The sequence below is a fragment of the Dipodomys spectabilis genome, unplaced genomic scaffold, assembly GCF_019054845.1.
Source record: "Dipodomys spectabilis isolate Male_0828 unplaced genomic scaffold, ASM1905484v1 ptg000178l, whole genome shotgun sequence".
Classification (NCBI taxonomy): Eukaryota; Metazoa; Chordata; class Mammalia; order Rodentia; family Heteromyidae; genus Dipodomys; species Dipodomys spectabilis.
This window is the reverse complement of record NW_024870855.1, coordinates 9,471,706-9,499,611: the sequence shown is the minus strand read 5'-3', so window position 1 is coordinate 9,499,611 and position 27,906 is coordinate 9,471,706. Positions and strand designations below refer to the sequence as shown.

The following is a 27,906-nucleotide window of genomic DNA, read 5'->3' as shown; positions in this document are numbered from 1 at the left end:
CCATTGTTTATTTCCAAAAATATCCTAAAATTCATTTGGGCTTTAGCTCAGTGATAGAGAACTTGTGTAGCATGAGAGGCCCCAGGTTCAATATCCAGAACCAAAACATTAACATGTTATTTAAAAAAACCAAAAACCTTCAGTGCTTGGCACTGGTGATTCACACTTGTAATCCTAGCTACTCAGGAGGCTAAGATCTGAGGATCACAGTTCAAAGCCAGACTGGGCAAGACAGTCCGTGAGACTCTTATCTCCAGTTAACCTCCAGAAAACCAGAAGTGGTGCTGTGGCTCAAGTGGTACAGTGTTAGCCTTGAGCAGAATAGCTCAGGGATACCACCCAGGCCCAGAGCTCAAGTCCCACAGCTAACAAAAACTAAACAAAGAAAACCTTTGGGGCTAGGAAGGTAGCTTAGTGGTAGAGTACTTGCCTAGTATGCATGAAGCGAGGGGTTCAATTCATCACTACCACATAAACAGAAAAGGCTGGAAGTGGCACTGTGGCTCAAGTGGTAGAGTGCTAGCTTGAGTAAACAAAGTTCAGAGACAGTGCCCAAGGCCTGAATTCAAGCCCCATGACTGACAAAAACAACAACAACACAAAAGCCCTTCAGACTGATTGTTGAGTCAAAACATGGATGTGTTGAATATGTTGCTACATATAATTGTCTATTGGCAATATAATAGCAATAAATTAATAAGTGAGCTTCCTATTCACATCTGTCTCTCTTTCTAAATTCCCATTGCACATTTTTAGGCCAATATTTCCTGTCAGTTATTGTATTAATTTCTAAAACTTTAAAAGTTACCCACTATCTACAAATGCTTCCAAGCACTGGCTAACACTCATTCCCTTCCAGTCCTAGGCCAGCCTGCCCCTTATGGCTTTAACTCTGGTTTTTCAGTATGATTTCACACTTTGGCTACATTGGCTTCCACACAGGTGTAACATTCTCAGTGCACCCACAGAATGAAATGTTAAACAGCTCTGAACAGAAGTCTGTCTGGATATTACTTGCTAAATGAAAAAAATATATACTCAGAGTATCAGAGCTCTCCATATGAATTGTGTTTGTTTTACTTCTATCCTTTGTAATTGAAATGGGCACATATTTTCTTTGAAAATTGAAAATGTCGTCTATAACACCTTGGCCATCAGCCTTTCTGGACATATCATTTTTCCTTTCAGTCTCCTCACTTCCTGTTTGAGTGTCTGTCACTCCAGTGGCACTTGGCAAATAAATTAATGCAACCAACTCCCCCATGAAAACCATAAATTCATGCACAGGTGCTTCTGTGCAATGCTATGTGATCCATAAAACCCCAAAATCATTTACCAGAAAAAATGACTATTTGCGTGGATGGTGGCTTGCCTGTCTGCCTGCCTACCTTAAACATTCTGCATGACTGAGTTGTCCCCTTTGCTCTCAGAATAGAACAGCTACTGTACACAGCTGAATGGCATTTGCCTTGCTTGAGGAGGCAAATGTTCTGGGCAGGCCTCATCTCCCAACTTCCTTTCTCTTTTCCCATTGAGTGCACATTGAGTGATCTCTTAAGCAAAGGATGGATTTCAGCTTTTCTTATTAGAATTTGCCTTCAAGGCTGATGCAAGGGATTGCTCAAAGGTTAGTAAAATGTTCAAGGAACCCACTGGTACTTGTTTTGTTTTGTTTTAAGCCACTCCCACAGGCTATTCCAATAGGCACATTTTCATAAATCCAGTACGCAGGAATAGATGACTTGCACTTAGATACTTCCTTTTTGGACATCTTGAGCATAGAGTCAGAGACTATATTGAGAACATTTAGTCTAAAATATTCCAGATTCAGAGGAGGGTATTAACTATAGTTCTTCAGTACTCCTCCTACTTGCATGAAAAAAAATCACATGTAGGGCTGGGAAGGTGGCTCAGTGGTAGAGTGCTTGCCTTGTATGCATGAGGCCATGGGTGCCATTCCTTAGTACTACATAAACAGAAAAATCCAGAAGTGGCACTGTTGCTCAAGTAGTAGTGTGCTAACATTGAGCTGATGAGCTGAGGGATAGCGCCCAGGCCCACAGTTTAGGCACCACAACCAACAAAAATAAATAATCAATTAAATAAAATAAAATAGAAAATAAAATAATCATATGGAAGTGATGTGTTCTCAGCTATCAGCAAGATTATCTAAATTACTGGTAAAGGTTATCTAACATAGACATGTCTTTTGCTACCAAATCATTAGCAAAATGGGCATGGTTATGATTCTAATTTTTATACTGTCTCTTGCCCTTAGTTCTTATTTCTCCCCCCAAAGCTCTAACTAAATGTTTGACTTAAACTTATATGCTGGTGCATGTTTAATTCAGTCTGCATGTAATAAGAAAGGTTTCTCATAGTGAGTTTCATAGGGCAAACAACTGTGGCTCCTTGGGAGTTCGCTTACATCTCTTTTTTTTTAATTTGTGTATGCATTGTATTAAATTTTATTTTATGTTTTAAATGAATAAATATATGCTTACTGTAGAAAACATATTTTCAGGAATTTCAATTGAACAAATCAGTTTATAAATGCAGTGCATCTTGATCAATATCACCCCTTCCATCATTCTCCCCTCTCTCAATCCCATCCATATAAAAAATACTTATAAAAATTAGGACATTTTCTTTTTTCTTTTTTTTTTTTGTCAGTCATGGGGCTTGAACTCTGGGCCTGGGCGCTGTCCCTATGCTCTTCAGCTCAAGGCGAGTGCTCTACTGCTTGAGCCACAGCACCACTTCCGGTTTTCTAGCAGTTTATTGGAGATAAGAGTCTCACGAACTTTCCTGCCCAGGCTGGCTTTGAACTGCGATCCTCAGATCTCAGCCTCCTGAGTAGCTAGGATTACAGGCATGAGCCACTGGCGCCCGGCTAATTAGGACATTTTCAATTAGATGTGTATGTGCTATTTTGTTTGTTTGTTTGTTTGCCAGTTCTGGGGCTTGAACTCAGGGCCTGGGCACTGTCCCTGAACTTATTTTGTTCAAGGCTAGCACTCTACCACTTGAGCCACAGTGCCACTTCTGGCTTTTTCTGGATACATAGTATGGAGGAATCAAATCCAGGGCTTCATGCATGCTAGGCAAGCACTTTACCACTAAGCCAGATTCCCATCCCTAGATGTGCTCATTAGATGAGTTTGAGAAAAAATTCATTTTAGCTCCAATACTCCTAAAACATTATTTTATAAATTATATTCAATGCCAGACTAATTACTGGGCCTTATTGTCCTCCCTTATTTTGGGTGTCAATAGCATTCATGACCATCTTAACCAAATGTAATCTAATAAGTCTCTTTCATAAACATCTGATTTACTTCAAGGTAAAACCTGTGCTTTTCTCACTCTGGTGCAGAGCAAATAGCCAGCATCCTTGAACATCTGTGTGAATTTCTGAACAGAATGATAAAAGTTATGAGTATTGAGATGTTGTGCTGTCAATACTCAAGTCTTGGGACTCCTAATAGTAGCTTTTAACCCCAAAGATTGCTTCTCTTTTCATTTGGCTGTAACCATGATTTCAAAATACTTGATTAACTAAAAGATTGCAGTTCCTGAGAGTTAAGTCATTTGGTAAACAAGAATAACGATGGTGATATGTTCCCCACATGGCAGAGAGGAGTAGACTGACAAAGGTGCTTGCAACCTGCTCTGGGAGGAGGTGAGTGGAGAGTGAAGTATGGTTAATGGTCATCGGCATGTGAGCTCTTCCTGCTCAGAGTTTGGCTCTCTTGGGTAAAGCATTATACATGGCTGGAAGGTAATCCAAAAGTCAGATCAAACAGAATGAGGGTACCTCTAGGCTCCTGGCATTCTGACTGAGCTCCATCCTCTGGCAATCAATAATGCAAAAGGAATCCCAGAACACCACAGACCAGGGCAGTGATTTGTGACACATAATCCTCTACTTTCTGGGAATAATTTTATTTTCTTTATAAAGAAACTTCATCTGCCATCACTACAGCAATTCATTTCTACGAGAACATTAAAATCAGAAGATTTTTAAACCTTTACAACATATTGACAAAAGGTGCACTGAGTTATGTAAATAACTGGGGTTGTTCTTGAAATATCAACCTATGTGGAGATGGCAAATAATGCAAGAAAAGTTGTTGAAGGGGACAAACAAAAAAGCATTGTGTCAGGGACTTTGGACTGAAGTTATGTTAGTCTGAGCACATTTCTCTGTCAGGGGATGGAGATGCACTGAAGGGAGGGGGTGGTAGCTCTGTTCAAACACTGTGAAAAGTAATAGAGCACTGTAAGCAGGATCTGTGTGTGAGCTGGGGTTGGCTTGGAGCAAACTGGCTTTGTGAGATGGAGCTGCACTGATGGATTGATGCATGAGAAGATGGATGTTGCTCAAACAGCATTGATCTGTAGCACCTGGTCAGAGTCATTCTGAATTCATTCCTCTTTAAGGAATATTTTTACTTGGTGCCCCAATGTCAATACCTACATTGACAACACCTCCTATACATACACCAAATAGTATTCATCGCCCAGAGTCCCATGTAGATGAGGGCAGGTATGTAAGCCCCTTTTAAAGATTTGGAGGATTTCTTGTTCCTCCCACTCTGATGTTGCCTTAACCTCTGTCTCCTTCCAGTCAAACCCTTACCTCTCCATTAAGCGTTACTCCAAATGCTTGGCGAAGCCCCTTGTGTTTCCATTTCAGTACAACTGACTTAAACCTATGACAGCTACTTTTATTTGGTGAGGTGAGCAAAGGCCTAAGAGGGACCTATACTAAATACTTCAGGTTTGTAAGCCACACATTAACAGCTGGAGCTAGTTGGCAGGATGGCTGTAGTGTGCAAACTCCCAAGAGCACTGGCTGTAATAAAATAAAGCTCTAACTTAGAACAAGTTGACTCCTGTACAGTACTAAAGACTAGATGACAACTTTAAAGACTGCAGAGCTGACATACCTGTGGCTCATACCTGAAATCCTAGCTACTCGGGAGGCTGAGATCTGAGGACTGCGGTTCAAAGCCAGCCCACATAGAAAGTTTTGTGAGACTCTTATCTCTAATTAACCACTACAAAAACAAGCCAGAAGTGGAACTGTGGCTCAAGTGATAGAGCACTAGCCTTAAGCCAAAGAGCTCAGAAACAGCACCCAGGATTCGAGTTCCAGGATTGGCATCAAAAACAAAACAACAAAACATACCAAAACAACTAATTGCAGTATAATAGAGGGAAATACACACCTGGGTTTGAAAAAATTCTGGAGGTACCAGCACTTCTCCCCTAGAGTTTTCATTTAAAATTTAGCCCTAGGGGCTGGGAAGGTGGCTCAGTGGTAGAGTGCTTGCCTCTCATGCATGAGGCCCTGGGTTCGATTCCTCAGTACCACATAAGCAGAAAAAGCTGGAAGTGGCGCTGTGGCTCAAGTGGTAGAGCACTAGCCTTGAGCTGAAGAGCTGAGGGACAGCGCCCAGGCCCAGAGTTCAGGCCCCATGACTGGCAAAAAAGAAAAAGAAAAAATTAAAAGCAAACAAAAACAAAAATAAAATAAACCCAAACAAAAATCCCCAAACAACCAGTGACAAACAGTCCCTTATGCCAACCCTTCCAAAAACAACAAGAGCCAAGAATTTATGGAGAAAGCATCTTAGCCATGGCTGTACTCTTAACAGGAGAACTCATCCCTTTGGCAAAGGCCTTAGGCAAGAACAAAACAATGACTATTTCTTTTGACTCCAAATGTGAATGTAGGCATCCATACTTGTGGAGTTATGTAACAGAGGCTCTCTGTGCAATTTATTTAATCAAGTATTTCTGACTTGGACTCCCTTTGATATTCTGTTTTAGCATGGTGTTTCTAGTTTTATAAACCTTTTAGGTGATACCCCTTCAACCCTTTATGGTGTGTCCTTTCTCATGGACTAGATACCTACAAAGCCAGATTCCCCCTGAGTAGGCTGACAGTCTAATTTAATCAAGGTTGAGGAGTGGGCACCACAAGGGGGAATTACCATACACAGGTAGAAGCTGCTTTTGCTGCAAGGGTTGAGCATTACTTGGACCCACATTTGAGTGTAGACGGCATTATCAGCAAGGCAACTCTGATTCCATTTTCCATCTGCCTTGACACTAAGACTTGGAGCCATCTTGAATCCAAGAAGGACAAGACTGATCAATAACATCTTGTGACCAGAGTCAACACCATTCTCAGCCACAATGAATGACTTTCTCATCCTGACCAAAGCTCAGATGCTGACCTCCAGACCCCACCAGTGATGGGAACTGCAGAATCATCATTCAGCCCTCCTTCCCCAGCCTCAGTTCTTCCTCTGTTGAAATCTAAAGGTCATATCTGTAGCCTGAAGATGGATCAGAATGTTTACCTGCCTCTTTCCATGGTATGGCCAGGCTGCAAAATAAACTTCCTTTCCTGGCCATCGCTGTTACTCATCTGTTCGTTTGACTTGCTGGGAAGATGTGTTAGGAATCTTGGAGTGAGGCCTCTGGTCTAGAACTCTAATTACTGTCATGTCCCTTAAAACTTATATGAAATAAATTTGTATTCTTAGAAAAGAAGGTCATTACTAAGTCAATGAGTGACTGCTTGATTGTCTTTTGCCATCATTGTTATAGATATTAATTATGCATCAATGCTATAGTAGAATTGTACAATAACTTGTTGTAGGATGAGATGAGCAGACAGAAATGTCCTTCTATTCATTCAGTCAGTGTTTCAGGACATGGTGTGCCTGTGATGGTATGGGAAGTTCACTTCTGTCCTCTGAGAGCAGGAGACAAATACTCCATTGAACATCAGGATCCACTGTGGTGGTTTTTACAATAAAGATGGCAAGTGGACTTTCTGGTCATGGGTAGGAACCTCCTAATCCCCATGATGTGTGGACCTCTCCGGAACCCCCACAACATGTGGGTTGGTTCCTAGGCTATTACTATAACAGAATAGCACAGACTGGGTAATTTACAAAGAAAATAAGCATTTGCAGTGTGGAGAATGCAATATCAAGGTTCTGAAATCTGGTCACGGTCCATACTCCAGCAGCCATGACAAAGGCAGAAAGGCAAAACAGCCCATGAGAGACAGAGGAGAGGAGAGCCAAAGCTGTGTTTACAGGAAGTTCACTCAAGATAACTCACCCGCTCTCTTCAGGATGACATTAATCCATCCACAAAGGCAGAAAGCTTGGAACCTAATCACATCTCATTAAGCCTTGTCTTCTAACACCACTGCCCTAGAAATTAACTTTCAAACAAGTGAAATTGGACATAGGCAAACCTGGACACCTTTGTAAAGTGCAGATTCGGGATTTCCAGGAGCAAGGAGACCCAGTGATACCCAGTATCCCTCCTGTGGCTTCCGAAGCAGTCTCGAACCACTAGGTGAAATTAAGTGAATAGTCTGAACGGAACACTAGTTCTTGGACACTGCTCCAATAAAGAGGAAGATACCACTCCCCTGTTGTTCTTTCATGACTGCTCTAATAGATAGGACCCAAGGAAGAGGACCCTCTGCCAGTTCCCAGGCACCAGCCTTGATTGCCCCTTCTCATTTTCTATCTTGAGAACCCTGAACTCCCAGGGAAGCATCTGCCTCTGTGGCTGGAAAGAGCTCCTGGGGATGCAGAGCAGCATGGAGGGGAGGCGTGGTCAGTCTTCCAGTGGAAACAGCAGGCACTGGAATAAGCCAGCCAACCTAGGTGACTGAACACCAGTGGCCTCCGCCCCTACTGCATGACACACAAAACCTGCCTCCATCACATTGTGCGCACCCATCACATTGTGAGATACAATTGAACAGCTCCTAGGCTAGACAACAGCCCTTCACTATCACATAGAGAATAGCAAGCTTTCCAGTTACCATAGTAAAGAATTAAAGCGAGCTGTCCTCCCTGAGCTCAGCCGCCAGTGACCTTGGTGTTAGAGGTAAGCGTGAGTCATTTGAGGAAAATGCTCAGGTTGTGGCTCCTTGAGGATCCCTCTGCCAATCTCCTCAGACCCTATCCATGTTACTTCTGCACCAAACTTCTAGAATTCTCCATCTTTTCTGTGATTCTCACCTATGTGTCAACACATGTTGCCCAGTTCCAAAAAAAAAGAACAAATGTTTGAAAGGCCTGTGAAGTAGACATCTGAGCTAACTTTGCATTAAAGAAAAAAATGTCATGAATTTATTTATTTATTTATTTATTTATTTTTGTTGTTGTTGTTGTTGGCCATGGAGCTTGAACTCTGGGCCTGGGCGCTGTCCCTCAGCTCTTCAGCTCAAGGCTAGCATTCTACCACTTGAGCTACAGTGCCACTTCCCATGAATTTATTTTTATTTTTTATTATTTGCTGACAGACCTGCAAACCTGAGTCCACAGACTGGACTGCCCCCTGTGGCCACCATATCTGATCTCTGCCATCCAAACTTATGATTACTAATTTCTCCTTCCGTAAAAAGGTACGAGGTCTCTGGTACGCATCTCCAGATAGCCCTGAATCTGCTTTTGTGTGTGTGGTCTCTGCAACACTAAAACACCCTTGTGTTTTAAGAAGGGACTAAACGAATGGTCCTCTTTCAATATAAGCAACACTTTCCCTGCTGTTAGATCCTTATTTGATTGAGCTGTCCAGCACCCATGGACTGTGGACATCACACTCACTGCTTAGTTTATTTCCTCCTTGTCTTTGGTAGAACAGGATGGGGATGCCTTACTCAACTCGGCTACCTCTAGAGTGAGCTGGAGCGGGGATTTCCATGGACTGTGTGTAGTGAAATGATTGGTGACATTCCATGTATGTGGAATGAAAGTGTGGTTTCACAGTGCTGATGGTCCTTGTAATAGTGACAATAATATACCAAGGAAGACACACCTGTTTGGAAGGTTGTAAGAGGTTCATCTATAGTTTTCTTTTTTTTATACCAGCTGCAATTCAACCTCCTCTATCTGGATCTCTTTGCATCTTCTTAAAGATTTTGCATCATTACTTTTGATTTTTGGTCCCAGGCCTAAGGTTTGAACTCAGGGCCTGGGTGCTGTCCCTGAGCTCTTGTTGCTCAAGGCTAATGCTTGTTGTACCACTTGAGCCACAGCTCCGCTTCTGGCATTTTTAGTGGTTAATAGGAAATAAGAGTTTCATAGACTTTCCTGCTTGGGCTGGCTTGAAACTGTCAGTCTCAGGTCTCAGCTTCCTGAGTAGCTAGAATTATACACAGCAAGATCTGCGAGGATTTCAAGTCCAAAGGATAGATGGTGTTCCATTCTATGCGAGTGTATCAGAACAGTCAGGTCAGAATCACAAAACGTGAATATATGTAAGATGTACAACACACACACACACACACACACACACACACACACACACACACACACACACACACACTTTCTGGTTCCACCTAGGTCTTCCCCCTCCTGACCATTTCCTACCTCCCAAGATGGTAAACTAGAGCAATTCTACATCTCACCTGGTTTCTAGCTCTCGTTGATCATTCTCATCTTTTGCTTCTTTATATTTAATGTCTTGAAAAACATTGTTACTTGTGTCATGTCTTTTATTATTTCCGGTGGGAAATTACAAGAATTTAACATATATGTATATGACACCTCCTTCCTGAGAAAGTGGACTGAGAAAAGTTCTTGTGTTGAATGTGGTTGTACCATCGGCAATCCACCTACTGGGGGGGGTACAGATAGAAGCATCACTGTCCAAGGCTACCCTGGAAAAAACACAAGACCCTATCTAAAAAAAGAATTACAGACCTTTCCATAAAGAAACAAATTAGGGCTGGGAAGGTGGCTCAGTGGTAGAGCGCTTGCCTTGCATCCATGAGGCCTGGGGTTCAATTCCTCACCACATAAGCAGAAAAAAGAAGCCGAAGTGGCGCTGTGGCTCAAGTGGTAGAGCACTACCTTGAGCTGAAGAGCTGAGGGACAGCGCCCAGGCCCAGAGTTCAGGCCCCATGACCGGCAAATAAATAAATAAATAAATAAAAATAAAATGATTGCAAATAATTTTGCCACTATTTATTAATGAGCAACAACTCCAGTGCAACAAGATACTCTGAACAAGATGTTTTACAACCAAAGAGCATCCCAGATTGGAGTAGGAAAGCAACTATGGAGCTCCCAGCTGGATCCTGAACAGTGTGTGTGTGTGTGTGTGTGTGTGTGTTTATAACTTATTTCTGTTAGACAGAAGCATAATGACATCAGCTAGGCCTGAAATGCAGAAGCAGATAACTGACTTGTATGCCCTTAATTCCTTATCTCTAAAGGCCTTAGTGTGTAAAGACCACCAACCACTGGAAGCTCTTCTGAGTGGTGCCTTCCACAGCACCTGCTGCAGGTCTTGGAATGAGTTTGCTCATTGACCGCAACTTGTCTTTGACTGTCCGTGCATTCCTGCAGGCACCTTCTTTAACCTCCTTGATTTAAAGTTGTGATGGACCTGGAAAATATTCTGTTCAGTGAAGTAACTGAGGCTCAGAGAGACAAAGGACATATGTTCCATCTCATGTGCGGAAGTTAGATCTACCTTATAAATAAATATGTGAACATAGACAGTGACATATTCTTACACGTATATACAAACATGGCAACTAAAGTAGAGTCGATGCAGGGGAGGATTACATGGAGTAACTCCTTTGAACAGCTAACTTAAGCTTAACAAAAGGAAATCCATGAAGATGGAGCATGTACTTTTGAGGGACAGAGCGCAGTCAAGGGGATGGGGATGAGCAAGTAGATGAGGAATGGGTGAATGCAGTTGTACTGTTCAATGTGCATGTGTGGAAATGGCGCTAGAGAAATAGAGGGGATGGATGGGGTTTTGAGAAATGGGGAGAATAATGACCAAAGATGTTGGGTACTCAAATTGTCATGATGAATTGAAACCCCTTTATGCAGTTGTTTAAAGATAACTTTCAAAAAGTTATAAATAACATCACTTGAGTTAAAAATGCCTAGAAACTGCCTCTTGCTATTTTGGTGTTTAAGAGTTGGCTACTCACAGTAAAGCTGTTTCGTCCAGAGTGATGTGCCTTCTGACATGTTTAATTCTATGTTAACTAAAAGTATTTACTATTAATAATATAATCGCCCTCATATTATGTGTAATACAGATGGACCTTGATTTGCTCCTCAGGATTTTAATGACCGGACCTTTGCCAGCATGACGTCAAATCTCTTTCCTTGCCTCTTAATTCCTTTCTTTTAAATGATAAGGCTTGCCAGGCTCTGGTTTGCCTGCTCAGCAGCTCTGATGGAGATGCTATGAGATCACACAGGTCTTTGAACTCTTCTTGCCATTGACTCAGGCTGGACCAGACAGCACTGCTCAGCTAGCTCCATGAGAACTAGGTCCACTTGGATGTACACACACACTCAATGGGGAAGTGTTAGCCACTGTGCTTACTATTATGCACTGTACTTACTATGATGTTGAAGTGTCACGGAACATTTCATCTTTTGTTGTATTTACATTCAAACAAAATACACTCACAACCAACAAACCCTAAAACCTCTAGACCTCTAAAATGAGCTCCCTCTGCTGGGCATTTATTTTTCTGCAGTTAGTCAAACAATTGGGACCCTTTGGGAAACAATTTAAATTCAAACCTGCATGATTGATTATCTCATAGATGCCATCTTCAGTTAACAACAATCATTATAAATTTTTCTGCCATACCAGATTTGGAAAGAATAGCAGCAAACAATAAATATAGCTACAGTGGATCCTTGCAGTCCTGGGTGGATTGAAGGTTGATTTTCCTAGTGTAAAATGAGGTAAGGTTTGCAAATAGCCTGTATGTGGAATCATCTCTACATGCCTGGTTATGCCTAACTGAATGCAGTACAATGTCAGCAGTTAGTATGTTGCCTTTACAAGAAAAGACTGTCAAAGAAAACTGTACATGTTCAGAATAGGAGTAAACATTTCTCTGGTATTTTCTACACTTCATTGGGCTGAACCTGTGGATCCAGACCCCATAAATTGGGAATGCTTACTACATATGCGATCTGTATATATGAACGCAAATGTATAAATATATTAACTGGATGTATATGGCATAGCATAAAGAATATATGCAAAAATCAATACATATTGCTTCTCACACTGTATTATTCAACTCTTAACATCGTAATGATGATGCACAGCCCACTTGTCAATACAATGTCTACCTCTTATACTTTGGTATTGTAGACTCGTCCCTTCCAACCTCCTTCTTTGTTCTTTTGAAAGCATGCAAAATTCTAGTTTCCAAGAAAATTTTCTAGAGCGAAGCTTAGAAAGGAGTTCACACACACCCCTGTTGCTGACCATGGTATGAGGGAACCTTGCGTGGATGTCCTTCACCAGCCTGGGCTGCAGAAACCCTGCTTGGATAGTGGTGGGCTTAGGTGACAGAACCAGACTCTATTTCCACAGGCAAAACCCTGACCCCACTGAGTTGGTGTTTGGAGCCTCTGGAAGGCCATCAGCCAAAGCCCTTATCAAAAGTGAAGCTTAGCCAAACACCTGTGCTCAAGTCTGTCATCCTAGCCAATTAGGAGGCTGAGATCTGAGAATGGAGGTTCAGAGCCCCCTTGGCAGCAAGGTCCCTGAAACCTTTATCTCCAATTAACAACCCAGAAGCCAGAAATAGAGCTGCGACTCAAGTGGTAGAGCACTAGCCTTGAGCAATCAGGATCAGAGTTGAAGCCCTAGGACAAACACCAAAACATAAGACAACGAAAAGAGTTATTTTGATATTTCTTCCAAGCAAGGGTTTACCAGGAAGAAAGTATTCACTGAGATGCTGACCATACCAGCATGCTGAACTCTACTGACTTCAACCTCTAAAACTGAGAAATGTTCCTCGCTATGACTGGTTATTATAGCAGCTGGAAGGAACTATGCTCACACTTACATAAGACCCCTGTCTGCACCAGCAATGCTGTTAACATGGCTGACAGCACTGCTAAATAGCAGTGTCAATGGTTATTTGTTGTCAATGGTAATTACAAATGGTTATTTGACATAAAATTGGGACCACTTGAAATCTGTCAGAAAATTTTAAGAAAATTCCAAACGTGAAAAAAAAAGCATCTAAAACTTCAAGACTTGACAACTAACTCTTACAAGAAGCGTTTGTGAGCTCCATTTGGTATTTATGCTGAGACTGAGGCCTAGGAAGGACTGAGACAGGAGAGAGGGAGCGGAACACACTCCATCTGTACCCTGGGCTGTTCTCCTAACCAAGCAGATGAGACCGGCTGACATGCCCCTAGCAGGGCATCAAAAGAAACAACAGGTGTCCTGGGAACCCTGGACAAGTGCACTGTGCAGGAGGGAAGGAGAGCCCTCTGGGAGGAAGGAACTCAGGCTGGGTTGGAAAAGGAATGGCAGAGCCAGGCAATGAAAAACAGAAAGACAAATAGATGAGTGTGGCTGAGGCTGGGGACCATAAGGGATGGGGCTAGTGTAAGAAAGGGAAGGTGACTGGAATTTCCAGTACATGCTATTTGATCCTTATTATAAGCAGTACATACCCAGAAACTACTGCTGCAAATGTAAATTTTGTCTCTATCTCTATGTTTGACTTAGTGTAACAAATGACTTGAGCATAGTTTTCTTCATATTATAGAATATAATGGACATGCTAATTCCTGCAGGCAGAAGCTGACAACACTGTAACGCTGAAGCCATTCAGAGATAAAAGTGAGCCTCTCTTTCTCTTCAGTCTGGAGAGTCTTCATTATTTTATGTGAGCAGCAGATTGTGGTTTGTAATAAAAGAACAGAAGGCACGTGAATGTACTATGGAATTGTTTCCTGGTGATCACGCCTGAATATTGCTTGGCTTATCTCTGATTGTCTATTAATCTATTTTGTAATTTGAAATATAGGAACATAAAATTGATAATATTATGTAGACTCCATACACCGGAATGATAAGAGAAAGGAAAAATAAGATTGTGCTTATGTTTAGAGAACTCACGAAGGATTTGTACAACTATCAAGTATTCCCGGAAATGAATCACTGGAAATTTCTCAGATACTTTGAGGGAGAGAATTGATTATATTTATGTACACCTACACAAGAAAATATCTATATGATCACTATTTAGTAATACGTAACACTTTTCTCTCCATGATCACAAATGCACAGAAAGAATTCAAGAAGGATTCACCAAGATGTTACAGAAGTTTTATACGTGTTGGGAAAAATCTATAATTATTTTCTTCATGTTTTCCTGTGATGAAAATACAACTTTGAGTTTTCTTTGCCATTTAAAAATAATTATACAATGTCAATTTATGGGTACAAGGCATCTTGACCAATATTACCCCTTTCATCCTTCTCCCCCAACTCTCCCAACCCTACCTGTCCCCTATAGCTTCCTGATTCCATTTTCATATTTGAATGCTGAATATTATGGCTGCATTTTCCCATCCTTCCTCTCTCCATTCATCTAGACCCCTTCTCTTGACCTCACTCCCCCAATATCACATGTCTCATCTTCCTGGCCTTCAGCTAGCTTATTGTTTAATACCCCATACAGTGGCTTCTCATTATTGGTTATGGTTCTTAGGAGACAAAAAGTTCATTCTAGCAGATTTCAGTAGGAAGAGGTGTTTTTTAAATAACATTTCCCCCCTTAATTTATGAAAGATTCCTTCACTGAGAAATAGAAATTAGAATTTTCAGTTCCATTTAAGTAGTTCTTAATTGGGGTTTTCCCTTTGACATTTGGAAATAATTAAATCTTTTCAGTTTCTAGAACTACCATTGCTTTTCAGTATCATGATAATATGTTTGTGTACATGTGCCACCCATTCTATACCACCTCACCGATAAATTGGCTCCAGGAGTTTGTGTTTGTTTTCTAATTCTTTCCATCCCATAACCCCTCATTCAATCTGATTTTTGTCTGCTTATTCCCCACAAAGTGACATCAATAATATGGGTAGTTAGCTGCTCTAGGATAAACTAAATGGCCATCTTTTAGTTGGTTATTATTTTGTGCTGCCGGAATACAGTTCAGTGGTGACTGTGCCCTCAGATTTAAAGCAGGGGTGACTAAGGTGAGTCACGTGACTGTTCCTGTAGGGTGAGGACTCTCTTTGAGGTACTAGGGGATGCCACCACACCTTCCGTTGAAGGCAGACAGAAATATTGGAAGTGTGGAAACCAAGAGTTGGGTTTATAAACTTTCACACTATTATTATCTTACTTTAATATTGAGATTACAGTAGCCAAAGAGGATGTGTGAAATAAGGAGCAGGGAGGGGAATAGTCCAGATCAGTGTTAATTATTGGTACATTCTGAAAACCAAATGCTTTCCTATTTTCCTCTCTCCTGCAGAATAGTAAAATCATTGCAAAAGAGCTGGGTACAAATGCACTGCTTCTGAATAGAAAGATCAGTGAAGAGAGAAACGGATGAATGATAAAACGGCTCACCCTCAGGTCATGTAATATAGCCTGTATGTTTTATTTAAATTGCATCGATGTGGCTTTATTCCTGCCCCTTCTTCTGTTTTTCTCCTTTGCCTAGTTTTATTCTCAAGCGTTATTTTTTCCAAAAACATTTCATTCCAATTCTTAATATCTTTTTAGATCATGGACTATTATCCCAGCTCCTTTTCTCACCTACTCTTCTTGAAATCGTGGTAATATTGCTTTTACTGGGGATCTGCTGTTATTATTTCCTTGGCTGCATTATCGTCAGTTGTGGAACTGCTACTCAAGTTCATTTTCCTCTTTCTCGGTGCTGGATATAGGCCCAGTGCCTTGAGCATGTTGGTTGTTTTGATCTACAACCTCTGTCTTGTCTAGAGAAACTGCCAGCCACCTTACCACAACCTAGTTATTCCTCCAAACTTTGGCAAATTCTTCAACAAAAATAATACAGCAGATAGGAGTTGAAGACTTTTAGCCAAAGACTTGTCCCCAGCTGTGCAAATGGCAATACGAAAATACACTCACACGTGTAACCTTGTTCAACCACTTTGGAAAGTAATATGGAGGTTCCTCAAAAGACTCCACATAGAGCTCCCCTATGACCCAGCAATGCTACTTTTGGGCATTTACCCAAATGTTCACAAACAAGACCACACTAAAGCTACCAGCACGACTATGTCTATTGCAGCCTTATTTACCATAGCTAAGATATGGAACCAACCCAGATGCCCCTCAGTAGATGAATGCATCAAGAAAATGTAGTATATATACACAGTGGAATTCTATTTGTTAGGAAATGGAAAGACTTGGAAAAAATTGTATTAAGTGAAGTAAACCAGGCCCAAAGAAACATAGGTCCCATGGTTTCCCTTATTTGCAATAACTAGTATATGTCTGAGACAAGCAGAAAAGGTCAGATAAGTTGATGTTAGGGAAATGAACCCTAAGATATGTATTCAAATGTTTTTTTCTTTCATGTGATTGTTTCTAACACATTTATAAGATTATTTCCTTGGGGGTTGGGAAGGTGGCTCAGTGGTAGAGCGCTTGCCTTGCATGCCTGAGGCCCTGGGTTCGATTCCTCAGCACCACATAAGCAAAAAACAAAAAAAGCTGGAAGTGGCGCTGTGGCTCAAGTGGTAGAGCGCTAGCTGTGAGCTGAAGAGCTGAGGGACAGCGCCCAGGCCCAGAGATCAGGCCCCATGACTGGACTCCCCCCCCCCCCCAAAAAAAGATTCTTTGTTGCTTCGTATATCCCTCCCCCACGGTATAACCCCTGCTTTCACTGTATTTGATGTTGTTATAATTTGTGGAGGGGAAGGGGAAAAAAATCGTTTAAATAGGGATACAGGTGGACCCATTGCAACAATGAGACATACAAGTCGTTATGTCGAAAACGAACTTTACAACTTTGTTGGAGGGATGTGAGGAGGGTTAGGTGAGGGACGGTGGGGGGAGGATGGGATGAGAAGGGGAAACAAAGGAGGAGGCTACAATGCTTGAAAGAAATGCACTCATTATCTTGCCCATGTAATTGTAACCCCTCTGTACAGTATTTTCACAATAAAAAAAAGAAAATACACTCACACGTGTGCGCATATGCATTGTTAGGAAATAACAAGACAACATGGCTCTTAAAATGTTGCCAGGAAATGGTGGCCCATGCCTGTATTCCTAGCTACTCAGGTGACTGAGATCTGAGAATCATGGTTCAAAGCCAGCCCAGGCAGGAAAGTCCATGAGATTCTTATCTCCAATTAACCACCAGACACCCAAAAGTGGCAGTGTGGCTCCGGTGGTAGAGCACTAGCCTTGACCTGAAGAGCGCAGGTACAGTACCAAGCCCAAATTTCAAGCCCCATGACCAACAAAGAAAAAAAGGAGGGGCTGGGAAGGTGGCTCAGTGGTAGATTGTTTGCCTTGCATGCATGAGGCCCTGGGTTCGATTCCTCAGCACCACATAAGCAAAAAGAAAAAAAGCCAGCACCAAGTGGTGCTGTGGCTCAAGTGGTAGAGCGCTGAAGAGCTGAGGGACAGCGCCCAGGCCCAGAGTTCAGGCCCCACGACCGGACCTCCCCCCCCCCAAAAAAAAAAGGAAAAAAGAAAAAAAAGTTAACAATTTCACAGCAACTGTTTGTCATGATGTCAATTGGAGGAAATTCCATTCAAAAGAACGATTCGAAGAATGATGAACATAAACACACACAATGTTCTTACCTCTGCCTCCCAAGTAGCCTGGATTACAGGTAAGTCTCAGTATGCTTACTTTCCCCAGAGAGTTGATGAGGTCTTTACATGATATGCATGTAAATCTGGGTGCTTTAATCGTGCCTGTACATAACCAGCCTTTACTTGTGTTCCATGTGATCTCACATCACATCTATCTCTGTGTTGACTCTGTCAATGAAGATTACCAATACAGGCTTTGTCAAGAAGCCGAAGAGAAAAAGATGCTCGCTGGGAAAGGATTTCTTCAGTCAAATGGCAGAGGAGGTGAGAGGGCTTTGAAATGAGCTGTTGTGTATTCAAAAACACCCAGGGATTCTTAGGAGCCTTCAATCTTGAGGACAGAAAAGCAAAGCACTATGATCAAAGAAGTGAGCCTCAGGTGTTTCTGAACCTGTTCATGTTCTGGTGTTGAGCAGATGGCATTTCTGGGGAGATCTCCATTAGAAATAAGGACACCCTGACAAAACTGAATGTGTGGCTCTGTGCTTTGTGGAAGACTTCTTGTCCTCTGCAAGTGAGGAGGCAGTCATTTCCTACGCTCTTGTACCCTGGACTAAAGGCTCTCTGGTCAATGTCTCAAGAATGCTTCCACCCATTCTTTATCCAAGTCCTTTCTCTCAGATAGGGTTATGAACATGAAATTTGCTCAAGTCCAATAATGGTAAATATTCCCACTCTCCATGGCTCCAGTGTTGAGTACCCAACTGTGGTTGTGGGGTTGCAGAGCATCACAGAAGGTTTTTAACGGCAGAAAGTCCTACTGGGCAGCTATGTGCAGATTCATCTGGCTAGACTACTCAAGCTATGTTTTCTGCCTCGTTTCCACATGTAGCACACAAAAAGTTAGACCAATCCCACAGCACCAGCTGTGATGTCTTGAGAAAAACCAGCTCAAAGACTTGAGCCAGAAAATGACATAGCTAGCAAGATCAATAGAAAGCCCCCGGATTGGGAGAAGATCTTTACTAGCCATACAACGGACAAGGGTCTCATATCTAAAATATACTTGGAACTCAAAAAATTAAACCCCCCAACAACAAATCCTCAAAGAAACAACTGCCCAATAAATAAGTGGGCGAAAGACTTAAAGAGAAACTTCTCTGAAGAAGAAAGAAGGATGGCCAATAGACACATGAAGAAATGTTCAACATCCCTGGCCATAAAAGAAATGCAAATCAAAACAACATTGAGATATCACCTCACTCCAGTTAGAACGGCAAAAATCAAGAACTCTAACAACAACAGATGCGGGAGGGGATGTGGACAGAAAGGAACCTTACTTCATTGTTGGTGGGAATGTAAACTTGTTCAACCACTTTGGAAAGCAGTATGGAGGTTCCTCAAAAGACTTCACATAGAGCTCCCCTATGACCCAGCAATCCCACTTTTGGGCATTTACCCTAATGTTTACAAAAAAGACCACACTAAAGCTACCAGCACGACTATGTTTATTGCAGCATTATTTACCATAGCTAAGATATGGAACCAACCCAGATGCCCCTCAGTAGATGAATGGATCAAGAAAATGTGATATATATACACAATGGAATTCTATGCCTCCATCAGAAAGAATGACATTGCCCCATTTGTTAGGAAATGGAAAAACGTGGAAAAAATTATATTAAGTGAAGTAAGCCAGGCCCAAAGAAACGTAGGTCCCATGGTTTCCCTTATTTGTAATATCTAGTATATGTATGAGTCAAGCGGAAAAGGTCAGATAATGTGATGTCAGGAAAATGAACCCTTAGATGTGTATTTTAATGTTTTTTTTCTTTCATACATGTGTTTCTAACACATTTATAAGATTATCTCTTTGTTGCTTTGTATGTCACTCCTCCACAGTATAACCCCTGCTTTCACTATATTTGATGTCAGTATAACTTGTGGAGGAGATGGGGAAAAACCAGTTAAGGATACAGGTGGACCTGTTGCAACAATGAGAAGTACAAGTTGTTATGTCCAAAACGAGCTTTACAACGTTGGTGCGGGGGGGGGGGGGGGGGGGGGGGGGGGAGGGGGAAGGAGAAGGATTGGGATTGGGTGGGAGGGGGGAGGCTGGGAAGGGATGTGAAGGATAAACAAAGGAGGAGGCTGCAATGCTTGGTAAGAAATGTACGCATTATCCTGCCCATGTAACTGTAACTCCTCTGTACAGTATGTTCACAAATAAAATTAAATTAAAAAAAAAAAAAAAGAGGACCAAAAAAAAAAAAAAAAAAAAGACTTGAGCCAGAAACGACCACTTTTGTCATCTTCTGTGGCTGTGACCAAACACCTGACCAAAGCCTGTAAAAGGACAAAAGGATCCTTTTGGTCCAAGGTTTTATGGATTTCCATCCATGGTCACTTGGCCCCCTCTCTTTGAGCCTGTGGGGAGGCAGAAATCATGACAAAGCTGTTGAGCTGGTGATGGTCAGGAAGCAGAAACGACATAATGGCAAAGCCAAGGTCCCAACAACCCTTCCCATGGGGACCCCATGACTTCACTTCCTTTTGCTTCTTAAGTAACACCAGAGGCTAGTGGCCAGCCTTGAGCACATGGGCTCTGAAGCAATTTCAGTTCCAGGTATTCATAGATATTGGATGGAGCTCAGAAGGTTGTATGCTAACATTCCAAAGAGTCTTACAGATCTCCGACCTTCCCCCTTCCCCCTTCCTCATGCCTGATAAACATAACATGAGATTGGACACATGCAGTCCCAGCTAGTGGGGAGGCAGCAATTGGGAGGAACACACTTCAGGGCCAGGCTGAATAAAACTGTTAGCATGACCCTACCTCAAACAGTAAGCTGGGTGAGGTGTGGCGGCATGCACCTGTGCGTGTAGCTCCATGGATGACTGCAGGTTCAAAGGATCCTGGTCCAACCTGAACTAGGAAAAACTAGGAAGGGATATGATAGATTTGCCTGAGAGAAGAGTAGGGAGTAAATTACCAGTGTGGTATGTCACCAACAATGATAAAAACTAACATCATATAGGGCACTGGTGGCTCATGCCTATAATCCTAGCTCCTCAGGAAGCTGAGATCTGATGAGTGCAGTTCAAAGTCAATCTGGGTGGGAAAGTCCAAGAGACTCTTATCTAAAATGAACCAGGAAAAAGCCAGAAGTAATAGCCTTGAGCATAAAGTTTAGGGGCAGTGCCTATGCCCTGGGTTCAAGCCCCAGGATCAACACACACACACACACACACACACACACACACAAATTATGACACAACTAACCTCACATCTCAGTATATAAGAATTAGGAAAAGGGGCTGGGAAGTTGGCTCAGTGGTAGAGCGCTTGCCTTGCATGCCTGAGGCCCTGGGTTCGATTCCTCAGCACCACATAAGCAAAAAGAAAAAAAAAGCCGGAACTGGTGCTGTGGCTCAAGTGGTAGAGTGCTAGCCTTGAGCTGAAGAGCTGAGGGACAGCACCCAGGCCCAGAGTTGAGGCTCCATGACCGGACCCCCCCCAAAAATTAGGAAAAATATTTTATCTCAATGACAAATATATTAGTAGATTAAAATAAGAATTTGTATGCTATAGACAGTGGATAACAAGTCATCTGTAGTAGATGCAATGGCAATATACAATTTTATTGATCTCAAATACATTTTTTCTTTTTTCTTTTCAGGTAAGGCGTAGGTTTATTCATCCTTCTGGCTGACACCTGGCCATCTTGACCCTCGGTGGGGGGTGGGGGGGGGGGAGGAACAAGACCTGGGAAAGAGCTAGAAAAGAGCTAGAAAAAGCACTAAATTTTTTCTTATAAAAGCTCTACGAAAAGATTGTAAATTGTGGTACATATTTGCTGCTTATAATCCAATAAAACTGGAAATTCCCGGTAAATGGCTGAACCAAAATATCCACTTAAAAGGATACTTCTTTCTCAATGATCTTTGAAGACAAAATAAGGAAAGCTATCTGAAAGCTCCTCACAGGAGAAAGGAAACATTTCTCTTTACAACGAAACATTGTATCTTCAGCTTTGTTTCCCCTCTCATCACATCCAGCACTGATGCTGTTAGGTCATTCATTTGGGCAGTGATTCCATTAGGAAGTTGGGTTGACTATTCTATTCTTGCATCTGATAGAATTTACCATTTCATGAAATGTAGCTTTCATGCAAAATCTGAACTCCACTGTATGGTCATGGATATGAAAGCTTATATTTTGACCGTCTTAGGTTTCAACAGTCTGCAAGGATATCTGGAATGACAGTGTGTATCTCAGTTGTATAAGGTTGAAGATCTCAGGCTCCTGAGACACTGAAATTGCAGATGTGAGTCACAAGCACCTGGCAGGTAATTTACAGTAGAGGATTGAAACAACATTAAGTGCATTAACCTCTATTGATCTCTTGCTGGGCTCCTTTGCTACTGCTCTGTGGAGGAGTCGAAGCATAGTCCCCACTTTCCTTCCTGGTCATGTGTGTCTGCTTGGCCAGATGGAATTTTGTTCACTGCAATTCTGGTATTGTAAACACAAAGGGGAAGTGCTCTTGCCATGGCTTTCTTCAACTGTGTAGTGGAGAAAAGATAATATATCTTCTTCCTGTAACTGGCATAAGAGCTCAGGAGGGCAACTATTGAAGAATTACTTGAACTCAAAGAAATGATGAGTCAAGAGGGTTTATATTCCCTTAGGAAACTGTGAGTGGCTCTGGCATTTGACTGATGTGCTTTCTGTGATCTGTATCTTCTCCTTTACATGTTTCCCTGGGTTTCCCTTTATCAGTGTGCTTATAGTTTTAGGCAGGCACTTGCTTTGGAAGAACTGTGATTTTGGTCTGACTACGTTTAGCTCTTCTTGCAGCTCAGCAGTGTCTCCCTCCCTGAAGCACTGCCCTGAGTCTGGTGTGGCCTCATTTGATTTCCCCCCAGGGTCCTGCATGGTGACTCCAGTCCCTCCCAGCAGGTTGAGGTGGATTCCCTGCCTGCACAGGAGCCAGCAGCTTCCCACACAGATGATGGCTGTTGCAAAGGAGACATTTCAACACTCAGATTTCCAGGCGTGTGGAACAGTTCATGAGAACACCTGACTGAAAGCCTAGCCCCTAGAGGGACCTGCTCTTGCTCATTCTGCAGGAAAAAAATGAGCTCAAAGCCTGAAAGGATTTCTTCTTAGAACAGAATATGCAGAAGTCTCTGCCATTAAGGAAGGCAAAGAAAAGCACCCACCAAAACCTTGCTCTTGTAAAGAAATGGTTTTAACACGCTATTAGTGTTTCCACATAGGTTTTTAATCTAAATGACCTGACATTTGAGTCTTTGTGCATTGTGCAACGCATTTCCCATAACTCATTGGAGAATATGATTTTCTCTGGTTGGAGTGCACGCATCTTGGCTGAAGAAAGGACAGCCTAGGATACAGCCCCATGCCCAGCTCTCCGGGAGGGCTGGGGGCTCAGGAACGGCAAGATTCCCTCATATTCTGTCATCTTTGCCATGCAGATGTTTGGGGCCGACTGAAATAATCGGTTGCAGTGTGAAGAAGGCTTGGGTGAGCAGCCCAAGTGCATGCTGGGTGCATGGCTGCCATTCCCACCGCTGAGCTGCTCATTTGTCTCCAACTGGGAACTGCCATTGTTGCTGAGCTCTCTTGTCAAAGCCTGGCAACTGAATGGAGGGACTGCCTTAATTCCAGGGCTTCCCTGAACCACAGGGCTGTCCCACACCCACTGCCCCCTGGGCTTGAGGCAGCCTTCCTTACTGTTCATTTTCAAGGAGCCATATGCCCAATCCTCTGAGGACCACCGTGGGACCCCAATGAAGGAAGTGAGGTGGGCAGAGCTCGGGCCACACCACCCAGACAAAGGCTTGTGTGGCAGGTGGTGGGATGGCAGCCCCAGCTCATCAGGCTGCCTGTCCCACCACCCAGACCCTGGGGAGTCCCTGGCCCTGCAAGCCTATGTACTTACTTTCCTGAGCGCTTCCTCAGGGGAGGGCTCCTCTTGTTGTTCCTGCTCAGGACAAGTACCCGGCGGGGAGGCTCCAGCTCCCTGGATAGCTTGGAGCTAAGACAAGAAGTAGCTGGTTGGACAGCAGGCTCCACCCTGGGGGTTCCCTCCCAGGGGCCCTGGGGACTCAGGAGCTCATACACCCTTCCTTCAACAGGTCTGGTGGGAGGCTGACTCAGACAACAGGCTCTCATGGACTGGTGCTGGGGATTCCCATGTTTGTTGCCCCCACTGCCTACCCCAGCTCACCTTTCCAACTCATTTAGGCGGTTCATGTTGTTAAACCAAGATACGAAGTTCATGTCAGGAACCACCTGGAGCTCCTGACATGAGCCCTTTAGCTCCTTCATTAGTGCCATCACCTTGAATTCCTGGTTGAGAGAAAGGACACAGTGGTGATGGACCTGGACCAGGGCAAGGTAGGCCAGGCAGCTGACTTCGGGTCTTCACTTGGCTTCACTCTTGTCTCTCCCCAACACACTCGCCTTTCTCTACTGAGATCCAGTGCCCAACCCCAGCACGCTGTCCTAGATCCCCAGCTCAAGGCCCCATCTCCTGACCTCTGGAGGACAAGTGATGTGACCATCCACATCAGAGGGAAGGAAGGACCTAAGGGACCCGCACAGCTGGCTGCCTGCAGAGGAAGGTGTCATTTTCTCACCTCTCGTCTTCTTTTTACATTCAGCCAAGAGCCCTGCAAAGCAAAGAATATGTGCTAAGAAAATGCTGTTTCCACTTGGCGCCCTACCAAGTCCTTCCAGCAGAGGGCAGGCTGGGTGCACAGCTGGACTAGGATTGCTCTCAGTCTAGGGCAGGGAGGCCTAGGTCCTGAGGACAGGGAGCTCACTGCTCAACTCTCTGTGCACATGGCAGAGACTTGAGGCTTCCAGTGACAAGGCCATGCTATTAGCTTGAGCACCTGCTGTCACACTGCCACCCTTGCTCACCACCCTCTGAGACATGGCCCCATGTCATCAGCAGCACTGAGGTCTGAGGGCATAGGGCATCACAAGTAGGATTGCTGTGGTGCTTGGCACTCTGGGGCTGGGGAGGACGTGGGCTCTTGCTGGAGGTCAAGGGGCAGGGAGAGGCTCTTTGTCCCCAATCTGCTTTCCCAGGGCTGGGGCCCTGTTCACTCACATCCTTGGAATCTTGGTCTTTGTGCAGTGAGGCCAGGTGTGTGAGGACGGTGCCCAGGTAAGGGACTGTGCCCTCGGGATAGTCCTGTGGCATTGGGTGCAGAAAGATCAGAAGAGTCCTGTTAAGCTCCTCGCAAGAACCCGACTTACCCCAGTCCCATGGAGCCATCTATCTAGCAGAACTTGGGGCAAGACAGGCTCATTCCTCAATGATCCACCCTCTACCCCATACCAAAGACACAGCCCTGCATGGGGAAATCTATCTAGGTCTGGGCCCCTCCAGGGCTGGCACTTGACACACGGGCAAGGTCTGTGGCCCTGCCCTTCACCTGCTCCTCTACTCTTGTGCAGGCCTTAGTGCTGTGGCTGCAACTCATTGCTGCAACATGCCATCTGAGCAGAGGCCAGGTGTGATGGGGCATTAAGGGAGTGGGCCAACAGGTCGGTTGGGTTGGGGGACCCCCCTCAACTACTCCTTCTAGAAAGCCCCTGGCCTCAGGCATGCACACTCACCAATTGTTGAGGCTTCTTGCAGCCTCTCTTGAGTTTCTTCCAGAAGCTCTTGTATCTGGACTCTCGCCCCTGGCAGCAGTTAGCATGGATGTAGAACATACTCCTTCTCTAACCATTCAACCCTCCAAAGTCCCCTCTTGCCGCAAATGTGGTGTGACAGCCATGGCTTGGGCCCTAGGATCTCAGGCTCCCTGTGACCATCAGCACTGTATCCCTGGGCAGGCCAGAGCATATGCCAAGGCCTGTCTCCATGGTGGATGTGGCCATTTGCATCCCCTAAAAGATGTTTCTGGGGCTGCTTGATCTGAAGGGACATCTTGACCTCACATGACTGGCTAGGCTTCCCTCCTGGGACGGGAAGGCCACCCAGAAATAGAGCCAGGGCATGGCTTGGGCGTGCCAGGCTGGCGGGGTGTAGAGAGGCAGCCTCAACACAGGCCACACTCAGGAGGAAGCTTGACAGGAAATCTCAGCAGCAACCTTGACAACCCAACCCTGTCACTTTCTCCACCCTCCTCAGACACCCAGGTGGCCTCCTCCACTCACTCCACGGGGTCCCCAGGGACCTCCTCTTCCCCATACGATCTGTCCCCCACCCAAGCCCACGACGGATGCTTCTCCTAGCTATGTTGGATATGCTCCTTGAATTCCATCAGAGAGAAAATTTCCCTCGCCTCCGTCCGAGGGTCAAATCTTATTCCGGGGCTCATACAACCTTGTACACTTGCTCCTGGCAGTGTATCCTCCTCAGCTCCTGATAGACAGCTACTCTCTCCCTGGACGATGGGCAGAGACAAGGTGACAGATGGGAGAGGAAGGGAGAGGAGGAGTGTGAATGGATTTCCCATTTGGAGGCAGGACTTTATGCTAATGGGCACAGGGCTGTGCAGGGAGAGCCACTGTGACCCTTAGGTCACATGGTTAGGAACAAAGTCTTGAGGGGAAACCTCCAGCTCCACCCCAATTCCCAGAGTGGTTTTGCTTGGAAGAGCACTGCACAGACTGGTGTAGCTGTGATGTCTCTGAAGGAAAACGTCCCCAAGGGCCTTGTGCAATGTATGGCAGAAGAGGAATCCCAACCTAGCAGGCAAATCCTAGGCAAGGCCATAGAGCTGTGGTCTCTGCCATGGGGCACTACCATTGGGCTCCCAGAAGATGGACGCTAAGCTGAGGAAGCAAGGGTTGCCCAGGAGAAAGGTGCACCCACCTGCAAACCAATCTCCACGTCTTCTTCAGGCCTTGGAGCTGGCTGCTCTGCAGAGCACACACGATTGCAAATAAGGTGGAGATATTTTTTCGTAGGTGGCACTCCTAGGAGTGAAGAATGGGTGAGGAGAGCTGTGGAGGAAACTCCTGGGCTCCTGCTTGGCCTGGGGCTGGGCCTTTGTTACTAGGCTGAACTGGGACAGCTTGGGGGAGGGGAATGACAGTGGAAGCAGGGCAGGAATGCACACAGCCCAAGTGAGGGCAGAGTAGGAGGAGGGCTTTAAGGCTAGGCAGTGGCTGTGAGTGAGCAGGCAGCCACTTGGTGGGAGTGGGAAAGGGAAGAAGGGTCCCTGGGCCCCTCCTGCTCATACCAGAGCCACCTCTATCCAGTGCTGCACCACTTGGGCTCTCTCTGCTGCCTCCATGCTGTGGTCCCCGAGGCACGTGGTGATCACACAACTGGAGACCTGCTCACAGTGCTCCAGTATGGGAAGCAGAGTGGGTGCCAGGCGCTCCAGACACTCCTCCTGGTCAGCTTGTACATACACGTAACTCAAAAGGTGGTAAGGGATGAGTCTTTTGAACAGTTTCTGAAAAGATGAAATGAATGGTCAGCATGACTCTGCCCTGAGGCAGGTGTGGCAGTGGAGGTGCAAAGGAAAGCCTGCACGCCCAGCCCTGCCAAGCTACTTACGACGGCCATGATGGAGAACTGATCTGCCTTCTCTTCGGGCAGCCAATCTAGCACTCGAGCTGTCTCCTCATCACTGTCTAACTCTAGCATGGACATCCGGGATGGCCCCCTGGAGGAAATCTGCACATCCTCCATCTCCACGCACTCCCAGGGAGCCGGGTCTATTTCCGCAGGCCTGTCTGCCTCGCTAGCTGGTGGGCCAGCAGGCTCTTGCTCGGCAGCACAGGTCAGAGCACCATCGGCGTCTTCAGCCACTGGCGGCTCATAGTATTGGTCAAAATAAGTAACTGGAGGAATGTCCCCTCCTAAGCCTGTGTCAGCTTCCAGCTGCACAGATGGGACGGGTGCTACATCCCGGCTGGGCGGCAGAGGCTCCTGTACGGGTGGCTCTGGCTGCTCAGCAACAGACTCAAGGCAGTCAGCCTCTCCAGCAAGCGGGCAACACTGCACTTGCTTCCCAGATGGACCGAGAGACTCCCCTTGCTCCCCAGATGGACCGAGAGACTCCACTTGCTCCCCAGACGGACCCAGAGACTCCACTTGCTCCCCAGATGGACCGAGAACACACTCCAGGCTTTCATCTCCTGGAGCCTCTAGCTCTGGCCCTGAGCTGCTCACTACAATAGGTTTGGAGGGCTCTGGTTGAACTGCAGATGCGTCTCCTTCTTGGGCGGGTTGCAGAATTGGGTCACACTGGCCTTCAGGCAGCTGGGCTTCTGGAGTGGGCACTGGCATACCCTCA

At 44.6% G+C, this 27,906-nt stretch overlaps 1 protein-coding gene across 1 annotated transcript; it reads right to left on the bottom strand.

The window, feature by feature from the left end:
• Positions 1–22,873: 22,873 nt before the first annotated feature.
• LOC122120905 (ral guanine nucleotide dissociation stimulator-like) lies at positions 22,874–27,903 on the bottom strand. The gene is made up of 10 exons (XM_042695158.1): positions 27,165–27,903; positions 26,842–27,060; positions 26,472–26,575; positions 25,980–26,040; positions 25,265–25,333; positions 24,753–24,836; positions 24,274–24,306; positions 23,862–23,983; positions 23,574–23,669; positions 22,874–23,271 (listed from the first exon to the last, which is right to left on the bottom strand). The coding sequence occupies exons 1-10, from the start codon at positions 27,897–27,899 to the stop codon at positions 23,016–23,018; spliced, it is 1,779 nt and encodes a 592-aa protein (XP_042551092.1). The 5' UTR covers positions 27,900–27,903; the 3' UTR covers positions 22,874–23,015.
• Between the last annotated feature and the right edge of the window lie 3 nt (positions 27,904–27,906).

Bases quoted from the DNA above. Each gene is read 5' to 3' on its own strand.
- LOC122120905 (XM_042695158.1), bottom strand. From the start codon at position 27,899: ATGCCAGTGCCCACTCCAGAAGCCCAGCTGCCTGAAGGCCAGTGTGAC. The intron at 24,837-25,264 runs GTGAGTGTGCAT...CCAATGCCACAG, and splicing joins GCAAGAAGCCTCAACAATTG to GACTATCCCGAGGGCACAGT. The intron at 23,984-24,273 runs GTGAGAAAATGA...TCTCTCAACCAG, and splicing joins ATGTAAAAAGAAGACGAGAG to GAATTCAAGGTGATGGCACT.